This window comes from Nanorana parkeri, unplaced genomic scaffold (assembly GCF_000935625.1).
Source record: "Nanorana parkeri isolate BGI_ZX_2015 unplaced genomic scaffold, ASM93562v1 scaffold2691, whole genome shotgun sequence".
Classification (NCBI taxonomy): Eukaryota; Metazoa; Chordata; class Amphibia; order Anura; family Dicroglossidae; genus Nanorana; species Nanorana parkeri.
This window is the reverse complement of record NW_017308959.1, coordinates 72,251-93,613: the sequence shown is the minus strand read 5'-3', so window position 1 is coordinate 93,613 and position 21,363 is coordinate 72,251. Positions and strand designations below refer to the sequence as shown.

The 21,363-nt window shown below is 43.0% G+C and overlaps 1 protein-coding gene across 1 annotated transcript in view; it reads right to left on the bottom strand.

Moving 5' to 3' along the window:
• DSTYK (dual serine/threonine and tyrosine protein kinase) overlaps positions 1–21,363 on the bottom strand; it is a gene marked incomplete at its 3' end in the record, with an annotated part of 86,847 nt that overhangs the window by 22,628 nt on the left and 42,856 nt on the right. Inside the window, exons 6-10 of the mRNA XM_018574038.1 lie at positions 18,852–19,087; positions 13,520–13,603; positions 10,665–10,841; positions 8,186–8,315; positions 766–922 (exon numbers count right to left, since the gene is read on the bottom strand). Coding sequence (XP_018429540.1) covers positions 766–922; positions 8,186–8,315; positions 10,665–10,841; positions 13,520–13,603; positions 18,852–19,087 — 784 coding nt within the window. The remainder of the gene's footprint in view (positions 1–765; positions 923–8,185; positions 8,316–10,664; positions 10,842–13,519; positions 13,604–18,851; positions 19,088–21,363) is intronic.

Here is a 21,363-nt window from a genome sequence, read left to right as displayed (position 1 = left end):
GTTAATGTAGTTACAGAGATAAATAGCAGGACATGATTTCATGAATTAATCTTTTTTTTTTTCAAATTCAAAATGGCCGCTGACTTTGGTGACATTTGGAACCTATATTGTATTTGGTAGTTATGATGTTATCATATGTATAACAAGTTTAACATACTTCAATAGTGATATAAATGCACATTTATGCAATCAACCCGATTGAAATGCTGTGGTGGGACTTTAAGAGAGCTGTGCAGAAACAAATACCCACAAACCACAATGAAATAAAGCAACATTGTAAAGAGTGGGTCAGAACTCCTCCACAAGGTGTAAATTCATACAGAAAATGATTACTTCAAGTTATTGCTGCTAAAGGTGGTTCTACAAGCTATTGAAGCAAAAGGTGTACTTTGTTTTTCCCCACATGGCTTCTCCATTTTGGCTTCATGTTTGCAAAATACATAACACTGTGTGATATGTCATGTGTTGTTGTTCATCCGAATTGGGTAAATTCAACCTCAAAGACCTGCTAAGGACCAGATGATTTGTATTATGTCCTGATACTTAAAGCCATATAGTTCAAAGAGTGTGTACTTTCTTTTTACACAACTGCAAATACACTAACAAATTGCCACTACATGTTCTGCTGAGTGATAAAGTAGTGTTGGGAAGTTAGAGTGATGAGAAGCTTTTTTCTTCCTTATATTTTTTTTGGTAACCTGTGACTTAAATGTCAACATATTATAGGAGTGAACAGTGGTAGTCAAGCTTTCTTTTGGTAGTCACCTCATGTAGTGAAATTCAAGAGCAAGATCATTCCAATGTTTATCATCTGGAGGTACCACAGATTTCAAAGCACAAGGAAAGTGCCCACCCCAGCTGTCGCATAGATAAACCACACCATACTGGCCCCTTCCTAGCTCACGGCCCAGCTTTGGTTTTCCTGAAAGAAAGAACAAAAAAAATGATAAAATATAAATATATACACATACACACAGAACTAGCAAAGCTGGGGATATTACAAATAGTTTAATAATCAAAGTGTAATAATCATTAGTGTTGGTAAATGAATGTCAGTAGGTGGGTGATGTGTCTTTCCAGGTGGGAAGAGGAAGACGGCCGGGCAGGAATGGACGTGAGCAGAATGAGAGGTCTTCAGGAAGGGATGAATGTAAGCAGCGGGTGAGGCATTTGGCCGAGGAGGGCAGGATTAGTGTGGCGGCAGTGGTGAGTGGAATATCACAAAAGGTGCAGTGCTGAGAACAGGGGTTTAGCACAGTGGCAAACTGTGGGTGCATTCATGGTGGGCAGATTTACGGGTGCATGCAAAATCAGTGTTGGGAGTGAAGGCATAAAGAAGGCATAAAGAAGGCATATACACACATACAGTAAATCTGTATTTGACTTAACAAAAACCAGTTACTGCACATAAATTATGACAAGAAACTGTAAAGCTTGTGAAGGTGTCTTTTAAAGAGGTGGATTCAGGGTTTTCATATTTTATTTGGCATAATACCAGACGGAAGTTTAAGTTATCCACTTTACAAAGACCTAAAATGGAGGCGGGTATGGTGCTCCCGGATTTCCATCCTTATTATTTAGCTGACCAGCTTCAACATGTAAAACACTGGTGTCTACCAAAGATTCCATCTACTGTTGATGCTCACCTGGCTTATATTACTAAGGCTTAATAAGGCTCTTACTTTGTCACCGAGGATATCCCCTCTAATTCTTGTTTTGGCTAGAGGTGTGGGGCAGAGAGTTAAGAAATTATTAGCATATACTGATACTCCAAGTGAGCTCACTATTTGGAATAATGCGATGTTTCCCGAACTTTGTAAGCTAATGAATGTTGTCTATTGGCAGAGGAAGAATATAAACGTTTTATCCGATGTATTCTCAGATGATCATTTCTGTTCATTTGACCAACTGCAACTTCGATTTGAAGTGCCTAGGGTAGTGATGGCTAACATGTTTTCAACCCGAATGCCCAAACTGCAATGCAAAATCAGTTCATCTGAAAGGGCCAACACTGAAAATAAGTTTGGTAGTGCGTTTTAGTTTGGCCACTGGGGTTTAAAAAACCAAACAAACATTCAGCATCACTGCCTTAGGCAAAATGGGGAATCGCATATATTCAAACATTTATATACTCAATATAACACCCACATCAAAAAAACACACACATTTCACAATCATTAACCGGCTCCCAGCCGGCAGCTTCCTGGATGTAACAGGCCGTCAAATGACGTCCTGTTGGCCACACACGAGCAAGAAACTGCCCAAATTTAAAAACAGGCAGCGATGCCAGTTTACATATAAGCGATCCCCCGGCTATAGAGCCAGCGGATCGCTTGTATAAGGTGCCGATCGGTGCACAATTCCCCCTTGAGCTCCGCTGTGCCCGGTGAGAGTGTGACAGAGGATCAGAGGGAGATCGGTACACGATCTCCCTCCGCCCCCTCTCCGCTGTCAGAATGCAGAAATGATGTAGATTACATCACTTCCGCATTCTTGTGTCTCTCCAGCTTCAGATCTCTGTTTCATCAGCTTCTTTAGGGCTCCCTAGGTGACATTAGGGGTCTTGGAGACCCCTAATGTCTCCATAAAGAGGACCTGTCACATCTCTTTGCTATCACAGAGGATTTCTTAGCCCCGAATGAGATAATAACGTTAAGTGGAAAAAAAATTGGATTTTGTACTCACCGTAAAATCCTTTTCTCCCCGTTCATTGAAGGACACAGGGAACAGATCTAGGATCGTGTGCTGTAGGGTTATATCGCCACCTGCAGGAGAAGGACGCGAGGCACAAAAAATAAAAAAGACCAATTACAGCCTAGGGGCGGCCCCTGCCGGTGGCCAAACCCCCTACCTGCTGACAAGTCTCCAGTAAGTAACAAGCACTTAGGAGTACACACCCACACAGAGGGGCGGGACCTGTGTCCTTCAATGAACGGAGAGAAAAGGATTTTACGATGAGTACAAAATCCTATTTTCTCTTCCGCTCATTGAAGGACACAGGGAACAGATCTAGGATCATGTACTGTAGCGACGCAGTACCAAAAGAGGGATGGGCAGAACAAAACAAAAACCCAACGGAAAAAACTATCCCATCAAATGGCCACCCGCAACACTTTGCACCCCAAACCAGCATTCGCGGATGCTAAAACAACCACCTTATAAAACTTGGCAAAGGTGTGAACAGAAGACCAAGTAGCGGCCTTACAAACCTGAGAAACCGAGGCACCATGACGAAAGGCCCAGGATGCCCCAATAGCCCTTGTAGAATGGGCCTTCACAGAAAACGGAGGCTCACGCCCCCTAATGGCATATGCCTGAGAAATCATGTTGCGAAAGTTTGAAGGACAGCCGAGGACGCAGAACCACCTTGTCATGATGGTGAAGTGCAAGAGAGCCGCCAACTCCAAAAACCCTGCGGAACGAGGTGATCGCAACCAAAAAGGCCAACTTTGGAGACAGAGTAAGAAGAGGAATCTTACGCAAAGGTTCGAAAGGAGATTCCTGCAAAACCGCAAACGCCAAGTTCAGATCCCAAGGCGGCAACGGGGACCGAACATGCGGAGCAATACGTGTAACCCCCTGCACGTATGTGCGAACCAGGGCGCTGGAAGCGATGGGCTTCTGAAAAAGAATAGTCAAGGCAGAGATCTGGCCCTTTATCGTACTCAAGGTCAAACCTTGATCCACGCCAAGCTGAAAAAAGGCAAGAATCCTATTCACAGAGAACACACGAGGCGGAAAACTACCTGACTCACACCAGGCAAATAAAGCCCTCCACGTGCAATGGTAGATCCGTCGGGACACGGCCTTACGAGCTCTCAGCATCGTGGAAATAACTGCGTCCAAGAGACCGTGGTCCCTCAATACCTGGCTTTCAACAGCCACGCCGTCAAAGCCAGAGACTGCGAAGACGTATGGCACAGCTACCAACCAAACCACATCCTTGTCCCATGCCCTTCTTGGCCAATCCGGAGCCACGAGGATGACGGGAATGCCTTTGGCCGCTATCCTGCGAAGAAGCCGCAGAAAAAAAGTAAAACGGAGGGAACGCATAAAGTAGACCGTAACGGTCCCACGGAGCCACCAGGGCGTCAAACGCGTCCGCCCAAGGATCCCGGGCCGTGAACCGATCGACCTGCCGATTGAGACAAGATGCCAGGAGGTCCACATCCGGGGTCCCCCAGCGAAGGCAGAGACGGTGCAAAAGGGAGAGACGGATCGCCCGAAGCTCCAGCACGTTGATCGAGAGCCGGGACTCCTCCGACGGCCAACAGCCCTGCGCCGTCCAAACGCCCAGGACCCCCCCAGCCCCAAAGGCTGGCATCCTTGGTGACCACTGTCTAGCGGAGGGGAAGGAAGGACTTGCCCAACACCAGAGGCGGAGACCGAAGCCACCAAGGCAGGGAGGCCCTCGATGCACGAAGAGCCCTGTCCAGGGACAAGGGAGACTTGTTCCATTGCGACAAGATGTCCCCCTGAAGAACCCGTGTGTGGTGCTGCACGTAAGGTACCGCCTCGAAGGAGGCCACCATGAGACCCAGAACCCCCATGCTAGATCGGATCGTCGACCACCGGCGCAATCGCAACAACCGCGCATGCGAGTGAAACTTTAGGAGTTTCTCCAGGGGCAGGAAAACCTTCGCCTGGGTGGAGTCCAAAACCAGGCCCAGATACTCCAGACGAGTGGATGGCACCAGACAACTTCTGGAAGTTCAGGAGCCAGCTGAACTCCAATGAGCACACGCACCGTGACAGCAAGGTCCGTCACCAGAGAAGGATGTGAATAATGTGAAACCTCGCGCCACTACTCTAAATCAAGTTAAGCAGCAGCTGAAATCTGTGTGGTCAGATATAGCGTATGAAATGAATGGTAAAAGCCGCGCTGTGTGAATGAGACCGCAAAGTGTCAGATATAGTAGATACTGACCTTATAGTAGATACTGACCTTGGAGTAATGTGATACAATGTGTAAAAAGTGCAAAACAAAAAAGAAACGCATGTATATAACATGCACCTTAGTGTAAACGTAATTGCTACAAAATATCCATAATGAAAAATCAAATGCACTAAGTATTCACTATGAATCAATGTGATGCAATGTGCAAAGAATACCAACAAGAAAAACTCATGTGTGTAACTTGCACTCCAGTGAAAATAATAAATGGTTAAAAAATGTCCATGATCCTGGATCTTCAATAGTCCAAGTAAATAGAAGATAAAACATTGGATGTAGAATAAACTTAGTCTCCTGTGACCATCAACAGAGAAATCTTCTGGAATGCACCTCACCTTTAGCAGAGACCCACCAGGGTCTGTATGCGCTGTTCCTCTAATTCGAAACAGGTAGAGGAAGCACCTGATGCCGAATACCTCCCAGTGATTACCTCCTCTCAGGTACAGACTCTCTTGCAGTCTCAGGAATTGGAAGCAGACAGTTCATGCGAATGGCCCATGCATCAAAAAAAATAAAAAGTGGAGACTCGTAGTGCAGATGGTTTTAAAAGGATACTAGACTTTATTAAAAAAAAGGAGTACTACTCACATATCATAGATAAAATTGAGGTATTTGGTAAGCAGCCACAGACACTGTGTGCAAATCGTTCAGCTCCTCTACTCCACCCTATGTACGTTACGTCAAAGGGCGTGACTTCAGCAGGGGTGACTCTGCTTGCAGCAGAAGATCGTCTAGGTACCCCAAAACCGAGATTCCCCGGCAACGTAGCAATGCCAGGATCGGGGCTGGCACCTTGGTGAAAACCCGAGGCGCCGACGCCAGATCAAAGGGTAGAGCGACAAACTGTTAATGGTCGTCGCCCACTGCAAAACGAAGGTAGCGTTGATGGAAGGAACAGACGGGGATGTGAAGGAAGGCATCCTTGATGTCGATGGAGGACATGAAATCCCCGTGATGAAGACACACCACCACGGATCAGATAGATTACATCCAGAACCTGTGGACACGCACGAAGGTGTTGATCGGATTGAGATCCAGGATGGGGTGAATCCCCTCCTTCTTCGGAACGGTAAACAGGTGTGAATAAAATCCTCTGAACTGCTCCGAGGAGGGTACCTTAAAATTGCGCACACCCTTGAAAACTCACAAAAAAAAAAGTACCATACCCCAAATTGGCCATAGGTGAGGCTTTAAAAGCTTTTACCACTCATCGGTTTAGTGTGATCAGGGAATAGAGTGGAGAATGGAGAGTGACCGCAGAATGCGGAAGTGATACAATATACATCTCTTCCTGTATTCTGACACCAGAGAGGAGATCGGAGGGAAATTGTGAGCGGATCTCCCTCTGCAGGGCTGCCGAACTGCTTGTATGTAAAACCGGCATCGGCACCTGTTTTAAAAGTTGTTTCCCGCGCGTGCAGCGCGCACGAGTGTGCGGGCTAGCTGGCCATTTATAAACTCCTGTTACATTCAAGAAGCTACATTTAATAACAACGGCCGGCAAGTGATTCATACATTGCCGGTTTAGCAATATATGAAATAGGATCTGGGCACCTGCCAGGTTTAAAGATGGCCGTCACGACTCGAAGCAGACATCTTTAAAAACTGAATGCGACTGACGCGGAGTGCCCCAGGTGAGACCCTGGAATGTGCGGGCCCCGGTAACCGGAACCTAGGCTCGCCATCACTGGCCTAGGGTATCTTTTTATAGATTCAAATCACATGTCCAAAAGGCCTGATCTCCATGCTATACGCTCATTTATTCCATACGAGAATTGGGAGATTGCAACCAGTTAGATCGAGCTAAGACAAGCTAAGTATTAATATGTCGGATGATAACTGGGAAGATATATGCTCTTCTCATTTAAGAGTCTCTCCAGCCAGCAATAAAATGATACAACTCTATTATACGCCAAACATATTTGTCTCCGATGAGATATATAAAATGGTATGTCTTTCAACAACTACTTGTCCTCTGTGCCATCAGTCCAATGCAAATATTCTTCACATATTGTGGCATTGCCCTGGAGTTTCTGAATATTGGTAAACTGCCAGCCATACTCTCTAGACCAGTTTTTTGGAGTGTTGGATGAAGAGGAATGGACGAGGTATCAGAGGATATTCTGATCTTAAACCTTATTTATGGCTAGTAAACTCATATGATGGAATTTATTAAAACTGGAGCAGACAGAATCTGGAGCAATTGCCCGTAGAGTAGCCAATCAGCTTCTCTGTTCAGTTAAGCTTTGAAAATGAAAAATAGAGGCTGATTGGTTGCCAAGGGCAACTGCTCCAGATTTTTTCTGCTCAAGTTTTGATAAATTCCCCTCATAGTTCTTAAGTAGATGCAACCCGGAGTACCTGTGATCACTCACTGGATACAGATGGTAAATTAGATTGTCTCATTTCAGAAATTGATATATCAACATAGGAATTGCCCTAAGAAACATGCCAAGCATTGGGGGACTTGGATGGAGTCGGGCATATATATTGTAGGTTCTAATGGTTCAGATTGAGGTGGTTTGTGGTGATGCATTGTTCGCATCTACGGTTTTTACTCTAGTTTATGCAATTTGTATTCTAGCATGTAAGATGTATTTATTTAATTGCCTTTTACTTGTCAGTTGATTTGTAGAACAGTTCTTTGTACTTTGCTTTCTATATGTACTGTTTTAATGTATTTTCCAATTTGTTTGCATGAAACTGTATATTTTCTTTGCATTAAGAGTTTAAAAAAAAAAAAAAGCTTGCAAACTGTTTTGGTAAGACATGTAACACAGTGAATGTGGTTCTACTGGATCGTATGGAGGAGTCCTAAAATGAGGCTGCAACCAAAACAAATTTTTGTAACACTTGTAGAACAAGGTAGAAAGCGATTTTATTGCAGTCTGTGTCCATGTTGTGAAGAGATTTCCCCTCACTTCCTGTCCTGGTGCAACTCATTTTCAGGCATTCACTAAGAAACAGCCTGCTGTGTTACATGGCTATCTGACAGTGGGCTTAATCTGCAAGTTTGATCAGAAAGTAGTTTCCGGTTTTCCAAGAGTTTTGCACATTCTGACCACTCTAAAAGTTTTTTCAAGGCTTACCAAATGGCAGAAAAATGCCAGAGGCATTTTAATTCAGCAAAGAAATAAAAAATAAATATCAATGTGTCAGTCCTTTTTCAAATATCTTTTAAATTGAAAAATGAAGCCAGTATTTCCAAATATCCCCAGTAATGATTCTTACCATGCAACAAAACATCCCGCAGAGATCTGCTCTCCAGTGACAGACGGGCTAAACGTGGCGCATATTCTTTACGAACCTTTAACCAAAGATCTTCTGTTTTCTCCAGCCTGCCAGAGTGGCCAACTTCCAGCTAAAAGAATTGAAATTAGTTGAATGCCAGCTATATCTTGTAGCAATTATGTCAGATTTCAAAGAATCAAGCAATGCCAGTGAAGGCGTTTTCGATCAAGTTCTAGCACAATTTTAATAGCTGGGATGCTCAAAACATGAAAAATCATCAAATGCAGGGCGGATTGCTGTTGGACATTTAAATTAACTGTAAGCTCATGAAATGCTTCAAAATGGACACAAACTTGCCAAGTGTATGGCCAGCATAAAGGTGACCACACAGATCACAACAGAATTGTATAATTTCTATCTAACCTTTAGATTGACAAAATCAAAAGTAATGTGAAGGTCTTTCTAAACAATTCTTTTGAGTATCTAATCAGGCACTACATGTTTTTTTGAAGGTGCATGTTCTAGGGCTGTTGTCCTCATCCTTGCTTTACTACTGTATCAGCCATAAGAAGGAATAACTGACCGCACCAGAAAAAAAATGCACAAAAAGTATCGGCGAATATGTATACTGCATTCGCATGTACAGTTGGGCAAAAAAGTATTTAGTCAGCCACCAATTGTGCAAGTTCACCCACTTAAAAAGATGAGAGGCCTGTAATTGGCATCATTGGTAGACCTCAACTATGAGAGACAAAATAAGAAAACAAATCCAGACAAATCACATTGGCTGATTTGGAACGAATTTGCAAATTATGGTGGAAAATAAGTATATGGTATATCAAAAGGTCATCTCAATACTTTGTTATATATCCTTTGTTGGCAATGACAGAGGTCAAAAGTGTCCTGTACGTCTTCACAAGGCTGGCACACACTTTTCTTTTTAAGTGGGAGAACTTGCACAATTGGTGGCTGACTAAATACTTTTTTGCCCCACTGTATAGTGTGTGAATCAGAAACAGCCTATAGTAATTTGGGGCTTCTCTGGCCAGAAGCCAATTTTTTTTAACTTTAAACTTAGGATTTACATTTTACGGAACAGGAGTCTGTTTCTTGCTACAAAATTGTTCCCATTGTAAGTTTGCTGGAACAGCTACATAGTTGACTATATAATCTTAAAGGCCACTTTTCCTTTGAGGCCATGTTTAATGTTGCACTCATATTCAGAGTGTAACATGAAACACAGTCACATTGCATATATAAATATTAAACCAGAATGAGTGCAATCCCAATATTTTTGAAATATATGTAATTTATTTCATCATAAAGCGTCAATGTAACAAACTGTTTTTTTTTTTTTTTGTCTTTGATTTTTTAAACTTCCTGGACCAGTTCAAAATTGACAAAACCACAGGAACCATAGTATACCCATCCACAGTCCAGATAAGTCTCATCAGAATGGTCTTCATATAGCTGCAACCATAAAGCCACGACATGTAAACAAACAATGCCAACACAACACCCCTATATGCAAAACACAAGGACCAGGGGACAGTAAAATGGCTGCAGTTATTCTGTACAGATTATTCAACATGTGAAATATCTGGCATTAACCTAAAGCAGGGTTGTCTAACTAAGGGCCAAAAGACAGTATGTGGGTGAAGGTTTTCAGGAAACAGTGAAGAATGGTAGTGTTTTCCTGCAATGTGAAAAATGCCTTTCTAAAAAATGAAGCTGGGGATGTGGTAAAAAAAAAAAAAAAAAAAAAAAATGGTACCCTCACTGCCGAGTATAGGCATAACCTCATCTATCATGCACTACTATCAGGTAAGCATCTGGTTTGTCCCAACTTCATTCTGCAGCATGACAATGAACAAACAGCCCAAACCAGAAAGTACTATCTGCCGGGGAAAAACAAGGAAAGGTGTAGCAGATTGTTATGTCTGCAAAAAAAAACTCTGACTCCCTTAATTCTCTACTGTGAATGGCTCCCATCAGGCAAAGAGGGTAAATGAGACAACTTTATGCCATGCTGTCCCTTTGTAAGCCTCATGTTTTAATAGAAAGACTTCAGCAAAGAGGTCCATGGGAAATCACTAGACAGCATAGACGAACACAGCTAGACTCAAAATGCAGAATGTTGGTTCATAAAGACAGAATTACAAGACTGTCCTTTTTGCATCCCTAAATCATAATATACCTCAGCATAGAATGTGGGTGAAACCCGTTACTAATATAGCAGTGATCAATAAAACAAAAACAAAGCATAGAGAAAATGGAGCTACTCATTAGGATGCCAAGATGCAGCTAGAATATGGTGTATGAAGACCATAACTTGTATACAAATTTATTTTTCTAACCTGCAGATCATTTATAAATATGTTAGCCACAGGAACGCTTACATCAGAGGTCAATAGGCACAAATAGTCCATATGCTAACTTTAAACAAGAAAAATGTACAACTGATAAAAAAGACACCCACCTGCTTGAGGGAACCAGCAAATGCTTCATGAGAGCTTTTCAGGCGCTTGCAGAATTGACTGCAGATACTCTTAGCAAGCTTGGATGCACTCAGGCTCTCAATTGCATCCTGAGCCACTTTGCGCTTCCACTCTGTTGTGATAGAAGGAGGGCTGACCCATGTAATGCGCTGTATGATCTGTGGAAATTACATAGGTAAGCATTCTGATTTTTACATACCTTGCTTTCTACCTTAACAATTGACAACTTGCACAGCCTAAAATTCTGTACAATATAAAGAGAAGAGCATTTTCTGTTTCCTGTCAGAAGTGCTGGAGATTTGAGCCCAGTTTTACGCTCCCAATGAGCAAGCTCCGACAACCCTTTTTAGTGTTCACTCCTCACTCTGAGATGTCCTTGCAGAAGAGCACCTTCTATTGCCCGACTGCTGCACTGGAGGTTTCCCATCAAATTTAGCTTCACACCCTCCTGTCTTTCAAAGTGTTCACAGCATACTTTACAGTCATGTAAAATACATCTGCCAGAAGCACAGTTCCATAAGTATGCCCACAGAAGTATATCTCCCAAGAGTCCTTTCCTTACACACCATGTGTGGACAAGCTCTTTGAAAGAAGGGCTCGGGTATTGTTCCAATGGGAAAGAAAAATCAGTGTATGCATGTGGTGTGGGACAGAAGACCAGAACTAGAAGCACAATGGGGGAATTTATCAAAACTGGAGCAGACAGAATCTGGAGCAGTTGTCCATGGAAACCAATCAGCTTCTATCTTTCATTAACTGAGCTAAAGAGAAGCTGACTGGTTGCCATGGGCAACTGCTCCATATTCTGTCTGCTCCAGTTTTGATAAATTCCCCCAAATGAATTTTCCGCAGATCAACGGGTATTTTCTACACTTGCAGTGTTTTTAAAAAAAAAGAGTCAAATGATGGGGAATTGTTCACATATTGAACAGCATATTTTTATTTTCAAAAGTCTTTATAGGAATTTTCAGATATATAAAATACTTGCAAATGTATTCACAATGGTAGATCGATTAGAAGCATAAATGAGTAGTTCAAGGATACATCAGTTTACAAACTTCAATCAGCCTGTGTGCCGTCCATATTGGTGTATCCTTAAACTACTCATTTATGCTTCTAATCAATCTACCATTGTGAATACCTTTGCACTCTATTTTACTATTTTTAAACAATAAAGAACCATCTGCACTAGGGTGGGCGCCCTTCTCTTTCTTTTTGTCTTCCAGTTATACAGTTCCCTTGAATGTATAATAATGGCTTATAATTAATCGAAATTAATCGATTTAAAAAGATTTTCGATGAATCGAACACAAAAATTTTAAATCATTACCAGCCCTAAAATACAAGGATTAAAAAAGTCACAAAATAAATATTAACCACTTGCTTGCCGGATCATATTCTATTACTATTTTCTTACTTTTTGAGCACACATGATAAAATATAAATTTTTGGCTAGAAAACAGCTTTAAACCCCCAAACACTTATATATGTTCTGAAACCAGAGGCCCTGTAGAAAAAAAAAATGTTAGTTGCAATTTTTTATGTCGTACGGATTTTGCACAAATGTTTATCAAACCAATATTTTTTTAGGAAAAAAATATTACTAAATGATAATTTACTGCACAGAAACATAATATAATACCCAACTTTTTGGTAAAATATGAAAGATGGGGTCAAATCGGATAAAATAGATACCAAACATGTCAAGCCTTAAAATTGCATTCGCCCGTGAAGCCGCAAAAACGTCAATATCCAAAATTTCCCATAGGGAACACTTTAAACACTTTCAGTTTAGTGTTAAGTGATTGACGGCATTAGAATTATTGCTCCCACTCTGACGTTTGCGGCGATATGTAACATGTGTTGTCGTTTTCGCACGTAGGCGCACCTACGCGTGTTTGCGTGTGCACGTGGGGGGGGGACTTTATTTTTTTGCAATCTTTATTTTCTTATGTTACTTTAATTTTTAAACACTTTTTTTTTTACACTGACCTTATTGCTATCACATAGGGGGCTAACAAGCACCCCTAATGTCACCTAGGGACCCCAAAGAAGCTCAGGAAACAGACATCTGCTAACCCAGCTTCTTCTCCTGGCTCTAAGAGCGGAGGGGCCGCATGGCACAAACGATCTGGCGGCTGTTCACTTGTACATTTACAGCCATCGTTGCAGAAGCTGTGTTCTTGTTTTAACCACTTCTGCGAGCCACCTGGGGGGTGGGCAACAGCCACTGACATGCCAATAAGGCAGGAAACCCGTCAAGAGTGTGTTGGGTGAACACCCTCTCAAGATCATTCCATTCTCTCGTTGGTTCTCGGTCCTCCTCTGCCCTCCACTCTATAGAGTGGGTAGCTCCTGGTATGACTCATCGGTCTCTTCAAGCAAGCATGGTGGTTAGCAGTATGGTCAATTTTCCTGATCCTTACTTACACAGGTTTGGGCACTTCACTGGACCAAGGTGGGCCAGGAGATTCCTAAAACAATGTTCTGTGCTTAATTCAGGCAGGTACTGCAGGGTTCCGACTTCATTCTGAGGTCTGATTAACATTCGGGTTCTGGGTCGGGGTTTAATGTAGTGAAGTCAGAGGCAACCAACATTTTTCAGGTGGTGTTCAGCAATGGTGACCTCCATATTTTCAAAGTACAGATTCCCCCTTAAAACATACATATTTGAAGAGGAACAGTAAAGCACAAATCACAATACATTGCTGCCAAAAAGAAATGTGCAAATACAATAGCCCCAATAAATCAATAGTTTTAAACAATGTTTAAAAAATCCATGCATCAAGCTGATTTACAGTAAAAGTCACACTCTGCTCTGCAAGCTTTCATTTACCTGTACAATCTGCTCCCACACCATTCTGGTGACAGTGGATCCGGAATTAAATGTGACCTCCACATGGTATGCAGCATTCAATATCTAATAGGAGATGAAAAGTTTTACATTAACATGCAAATTAGCATTCTTTTTTTCTATGGGTCGTAAGGATAGATCAGTGTTCTAAACAATAGGACAACTACTTGATACAGTGGCCAGTGCTTAACAAAATTGACAATAAGTACATGGTCAACACTGTGCCAGATTCTCTGAACTGAAAAAAAAAATAAAATGGATTTTTCAATGACAGCAAACCAAGACTGCTACTTCCAACTGAAAAGGAATAGTTTGCAACACCTATTGGGGGAGGGACGGGAAGAGAAGATGGTAATTAGTAATTAAGCTCTAAATGGAGCTACACCTGAGTTTCCTACAGTTTTATTTTTGTGGGACTGACACCAGCATAATTTAGACTGGTTTCATCTGTATGCAGAGTTCTCTGGTACCCTGCTCACCGGAACATAGTCATCCAGGTTTAATTCACTGCTCTCAATTGGCATAGTTACACTGACCCCATTTTACTGTACCTTTCCCCTGCCATGCTATGTTACGGGGGGAGGGAGACTGTGGGTAGTTATATTTCTATGAACAAATGTATTTTATATGTGGATAGGATTAACTATCCATACCTACCTGTAACTATTTATTAAAATCCTCTTACATTGCCCCTTGGCCCAAGCCAAGCATTATTTAGATTCGTTACTATGTGGCACTGACGAGATTTTATGATCCTATTATTGTACGATCCTTTCAAAGGACTTAGGGGCTGGGCTGGAGCCAAGGAAGAATGATATAGAGCCCTATCTAGGTGTTATCTCTGATGGTTATGAGGATATATAACTCATGTTTTGACCCTTTAGCTGTATGCTTTTTGGTTTGGAAATTTAAACGGCACTTTCCCGGTTTCAGGGGGGGATTTGGGGGGCCATGAATTTGTCTTGTCTTATCACTCCTCCGCATAGGTTTTTGCACTCTTGGGGTTGCTTCGCCCTTTGGATACCTTCATTCACCAACTATTTGTCATGGACTGCTCGAGTCATGGACTGGATTGCTCGAGATTTGAGCACCCTGAATCTGAAAGTTGCTGTGTCATCATGATCTCTGGAACCAAAAGAGGATGTAACTGAAGCACTGCACCTTTTGATACAGCACGTGGAGAACAGAGGATGGGCTGTAAACAGAGACAAAGTTCAGGGAACTGCTACAGGAGGTGAAATTCTTGGGACTGGGCCACAGAGGAAAATTCCAGAAACAGTTGTGAAAACTATTCAGGGATTGTCACCTCCTACTACCAAAAAGTAAGCCCAGAAATTCATTGGAGTCGTGGGATTCTGGAGATCGTTCATCCCACATCTTGGACTGATATTGAGGCCCATATACAACGTGACAAGGAAAAAGACTGAGTTTTCATGGGGTACCGAGCAGCAGACCGCATTCCTTGCTGCTAAAGAAGCCATCATACAGCTCCAGGGACTGGGACCCGTGAGACCAGGTGTACCATTGCAGCTGGATGTAGTGGAGCAGGATTGTACCATATCTTGGAGTCTGTGGCAGCCAAATGAGGACAGCAGGCTGTACCCATTGGATTTTGGTCCAAACAGCTGACAGGGGCACCGAGGAACTATAGTTCCTTGGAAAAGTACCTGTTTGGAGCCTGCACAGCACTCCAACATGTAGAAACCATTACAGAAAAGGAGCCAGTCACCATCCATACTGCATTGCCCATAGCAGGATGGATGAGAGATAATGGACTAACCACTAGGGTAACTGTAGCTCAGAACCAGACTTTGATGAAATGAAAGTGGTACCTTCAGGAGAGAGGGGGGTATTGCAGCAGGAGATGTCAGAAACATTTCAAAGCAACTGGCAGGGCTTGTCACATTCACTAGCACCCAGCCAGAAGAAGAAATTCCTGTGCTGCAGCAATTTCCCATTCACGAGGCTCCGCATTTTGAGCCTGTCAGAAGATAAAGAGTCAGCAAGGTTCACTGACGGTTCTGCCATAGTCAGTTCCTCTGGGCGACAGTGGACAGCAGCATCCTATAATCAAAGTACAGACACAGTCCTACAAGAGACTGGAATTGGAGGTTCCAGCCAGTATGCAGAATTGAAAGCTATAGTAATGACGCTACAGGAGGATTACTCTTCCCATGTCACAATCTACACTGACAGCTGGGCAGTCTTTAAAGGAATGACAACTTGGATGCCCACATGGAGGACCAATGACTGGTTAATTCATGGAAAGGCAGTGTGGGGAGGCAAGGAAATCTGGGACTATATCTGGAAAGAAGCCCACTCACGTACAATAAAAGTGGGGCATGTAGATGCACATATGCCCCTAGTTCCAGACTTCGAAAACTACAATAGAGTGGCAGATGAGATCGCCAAAGTGACTGCAGTTGTGCCAATTGATCCAGTCTTGATGAACTTGGCCAACAAGCAAATCAGGACATTTGGGGCAGAAAGCTACATATGAATGGGCGCAGCAGAGAGGATTGCCCATAACCATGGATATGATAAAGACTGTGATAGGAAACTGTACAGTGTGTGGAGAATTGCGACAATGGCCATTACAGAAGTTTGGGACTCTGACTGGTTAGTTGACACTTCTCAGTCAGAGTGGAAAGATAGGCTCTATAACCTCAAACCTTCCAAGATAAATTGTAATGTGACACTGAGAAATATATCAGTATATTTCCTCTCCTCCCTATTGATGTTCTTTGGGAGGACCACAAATGGGTACAAACAGGTGGCAAAGTATTAGTCAGAGAGAGAGAGAGGCAAGAAGCCAGCTAAAGGAGAGATTGTAGCGGGAGGGCCAGGGTCTACTGTTTTTGTGTTGTTGGAAGGAACAGTTAACCCACTCTGTTTCCCACTCCATAGGCTGTCGCCGATTTGATCCATGGAGAAAGTGGCTTCAGGATGAAGAGTAGAGTAAGACCACGAGAACTGAGGAGAATAAGCCTACAAGACTGGACCTTCTCTCATGAACTTTGCCAAAAGACTGAAATACCTCTTTAGTAGAGGAACTTGGGGGGGTTGTTGTATCCATTGTGAATGAATGCTTGGTATGAGTGTCATTAATGGTTAGGGTACACTTTTTATCTGTGTGGTATCTGAAATAATCCAGGGCGTAATGTCTTACAATATTTTATTGGATGTTTTCAGACACCCATAGATTTGCCTTCTAAACAAACCAAACTGGTTTTGGACAATGGTGTGACTGCCCTGTATTGTTTCACCATTATTCATATCACAATGGTATGGTGATATCAGGAAGCCTTGTGTAAACAGTCACACCTAGGTCAAATCAAATCTGGACTACTGATGGCAATTTATGATACAACGCTGCCACCTGGAGGTGGGAAAGTGAAATGCATGGTATTTCACTTTCATAAAAGTGAAAGGGGCGGCGCCTCCAAGTGGGAGGCCAGTTTCTTTCAATAAAAAGACAGTAGCTGAAAAGGTTCAGGGGGCTTCACAAGACGAGAGGACATCACTCTGACCAAGGGAGGGCCGCACTCTAATACAAAGGATTTAGCAGAGACTGCAGCGAGAAGCCGTTTTCCTATGAAGGCCTGTGCCAGGAAGTCCTGTTCATTACCGAATTTGTGGAACCTGCAGTCTGAGCCAAGTACATATTTTTGTGGGTTTTTTTGAGAGCGAGCAAGCAGGAGCAGGGGTGTGGAATTCATATCGCCCGACGCCCGGGACATGTAGTTCCGGGCGCCGGGCAAGTGGTTTTCTCACTGTTTTACAAAGTAAAGCCAGCCCTGCTACTTGTCCGTAGCAGGGCTGGCTTTACTTTTTTTAAAACGAGCGCCGAGAGCGGGGGGCGTGGATCGCCGATGATAAAGAGAACCTGTCACCTCCAAAAGCTAGCACTGTGTGATACAGTTAAGTTAAAAAAAAAAAAATAGTTAAAAATGTAACTAAATAAAAATTTAAAAAATAAAAAGGCGATAAAGTAAATAAATACAATAAAACAAATGAAAACATTTTGCAAAGGTAAAAGGAGGCTTTTTCCCATAGTTCTCCTTAGGGCAACGGGAGGACACAAACTAGCGTCCTCCCGTCACCCTAAGCTCAGTATACCGCGAGCTGTAGCTCGCGGTATACCGAGATGCCGCAGCGTATCCCGACAATTATGTCTGGATCCGCCCAGCTGGGTGACTGACAGCTGGCTCTGCCTATCTAGATGCAGAGCCAGCTGTACCCGCCCCCTCCCCCGTCCGTTATGCCAGTCAGTGCTGGCGGAGCGGGGAATCCAGCCCCTCAGAGAGCCGTGACAGGATCGGGAGGTGAGCGAACGCCGGTATGTGTTCGCTCACCTCCCGATCTACTGAGCCGACCTGTGACAGTCTCATTGTCACAGGTCAGCTAGAACTATGAGGTGAGTGAAAAGCACTCACCTCATAGTTCTCCTTTAATAAAAATTGAAAAAATGAAAACCAGCCCCGCTGCCCCATCTGCATGCGAATAAGCGCGCAGTGTTTTCAACTGCGATCGTGTGATACCGCTCGGAAAACACAGCAATCTGCCTGACACGACTGGGGTGCCATTAGAAAATAATGGCACTGCCAGCGCGATCGGCGGTGGTGTGCGATCTGTGACTGACCGGTCATCATGCACGAAACCGAGCTGATGGCTGGGTGGTCACGGAATCGCACACCACCGCCAATCGTACTGTCAGTGCCATTATTTTCTAATGGCACCCCAGTCGTGCCAGGCAGATTGCGCGTTTTCCTGCTGCAATACCGCCCAGGCGATCCCACACGATCACGGTTGAAAACACTGCGCGGTGCATGTCGTGAAAATAGGTACATGTACCTTTTCAGCGATTGCCACCCAGAAGTAACCCCATACATGCGGATGCAACCGCACACGATGGCTGTGAATTTCGCTCGCAAATTGCAAGCACTCGGTCAACGCGGTCACCTGACGGCATTGACCAATGGGAAGCGCTTCTTAGCACTGCTAAATACGGTTTGGTTAACATAATGCTTTTTGTATCAAGACAAGTAGATTGTCATGAGGGACAAGTAGATTCGGCCCCGATTTAGTCCTCGGACAATTAGTTTTTTCCTAAATTTCCACACCCCTGAGGAGAGATTTTATCCTAATGTATCTATATCTGGTCTTATTTTGTTCCAACACTTCTCTGTATAGACTACTGCATTATAGTAACAATTATTTTAGGTTTGCAATCTGCAGGGCATGACTCAACCAGTTATGAAAAGGAGTAACACTATGCAACAGTTTAATTTCATACCCATTTCAGCATTCTCACCTGCTTTAAATGGGTGCTCGTGACATGCATAGAGGACTCTTGCTGGGATTTTTCTAAACTACGAAGACACCTTTCTAATGTGCCAACAAAGCTTTCCCGGAGATAGTCCACTGAGCTAATAAGCTTGTTTACAACAGCTTGGTTCAGACGTGAAATTATCAGTTCTTTGATCTGATAAATGCAGCTCTTTACTTCCTGTGCTCCAATAGGTTCTCCATTCTGTGGGATAGAAATATCTGAATAGAAACAAAAACAAAAAAAAAAAGACAGGAAAATTACTAAATGTAACAAACCAAACTTCCAACTAATTTTTTTTTTTTCTTAAATACGGCCATCAACTGAAGACTTATAACCTGAGCAGATGCTGAATGATGCGTTTTAAGCCCTCACGGGCAGGGCACTCCTTACCAGGGGCGTAACTAGAAATCACAGGGCCCCATAGCAAAATTTTGTATGGGGCCCTGTGATTTCTAGTTATACCCCTTGCAGAGCCCACTTGAGATCCCACACAGCCCACCTGAGGGTGACCCTGCAGTCTATGGTGGGCTCTGCAGGGTCACCCTCAGGTGGGCTGGTCGCACAGCTTACCTGTCCACCTCCTTTTCCTCCACACTGGCTGATGGGCCCCGCCTCCTCTTCCATCGTCGGGCCACGCCTCCTCCGTCACCGGGCCCCACCTCTTCCCCTGCTGTTGACCACGGGCCCCGCCTCGTCCCCTGCCGGGTCCGGCCTCCACCACCGCTGCTGCTGGCTCTCATTGACTCAGTAGTAGCTCTGGAGACGAACGCGCTGCTGCACAGATTACGGTCAGTGATCTGAACAGCAGCGCATTCTTCTTCAGAGCCGCCAGTGAAAGCCACCAGCAGAGGATGCCATAGCGACCCAGACGGTCCGCTCAACATCTGGCCGGGTCCCCTTGTGCCCCATAGCGACCGCCTGGGTCGCTATGGTGATTGTTACGCCACTGCTCCTTACCATGTTGTCTTGAATTGTTTTGCGATTGTACTGTCTTCCTTATATTGTAAACCGCTGCGCAAAACTGTTGGCGTTATATAAATCGTGCATACTAATAATAATAATAATACCTGAAAGGCATTAAAAAGATGTGTACTTACTATGGGCTCACTTTTGTTGTTTCTTTTTATCTCATGAGATGGTTTAATCTCATGAGATAAAAAAAAGAAAGAAAAAAAGAAAGTAAATTCATTAACATGATAAATAAAGCAAAAACTAAAAAAACATGATACACGTGAAATACATTAAAGCCAATTCACTAAAAAATAAAAAAGAAGTATGAGGTAGTTATTAGCGATGCAGCTAACTATTATTTTCATAATCGGTTAGCCGATTATTAACTTTGATGAATCAGTTAATCGGATAAAAAAAATTAAAAAATAATATCGCACCTTAACGGAGGGCTTTTCAGTACCGCGCGTTCCAGCTATCACACTGCGGACGGGAGGTGCATTTGGGATCCATTGAAATGAATGTCACTGCAACGCACCTCCTGCAGCAAAATTTGTCATATATACATACATACATACATACATACATACACACACACATCTATATACATATATATCTTTTTAATAATTGTAATATATTAGACATTTTAATTAGGTTCGTGGATTTTAAATACTCTGAATTGTAAAAATAAGCCAATATAATAAACAAAACAACTTTTATTTAACCACTTCCACTTAAAGTGGTTAAAACAAGAACACGACTGCTGCAGCAGCTGAGTTCTTGGTACTGCTTTTAACAGCAGGCAATGGATGTTAATGTACAAGTGATCCGTCGTCTGTACAGGTGCCGGATCGTTTGTAACGTGCCGAGAGAGATTCAGCGGCTTCCAGGGTCAGTGTAAAAAAAATAAATAAAAAAAATAGTGTTTAAAAGTTATAAAAATTAAAGTAACATAAAAGAAAAATTTAAAAAATGCAAAAAAAAAATCCCCGCTGCAGCCAGCACCAGCGGGGAGGAGAACCGCAGCAACTATTCGATGATGAGAAACGTTGGTAACGACTCTCATCATCAACTTTAATCGATTTAATCGAATAGTTGTTGCAGCTCTAGTAGTTATCATCTGGCTGGGGCAGTCGGTATTTGCAGTCTGTCAGTCTGTGACCATTTGAAAGTGTTCAAAACCTCTAATTTGAGGCAATTGGAAGTATTTGGGAACACAGTACTGGAATACAAGTTAAGCAAAAAGGAGGATACAGAGAAAAATGCCATCCTGAAGGCCGTAAAGGTTGCAAAAGGACTTCACCCATGTGCCTTGTTTCCACTGGAAGCAACCATTTAAAAAAAAAAAAAGCCTACATTTTGAGATAAATAAGTAAAGTTCTGTAGATATAGAGCATGGTCTGTAATTTGATAGAAAGCTGGCTGAAATACCGTATTCAAAGAGTGGTGATCAATAATTCATACTCTAAATGGTCTAAGGTTGTTAGTTGTGCCCCCCAAGGGTCAGTGCTGGGACCCTTATTGTTAAATGTATAAAGTATATAGA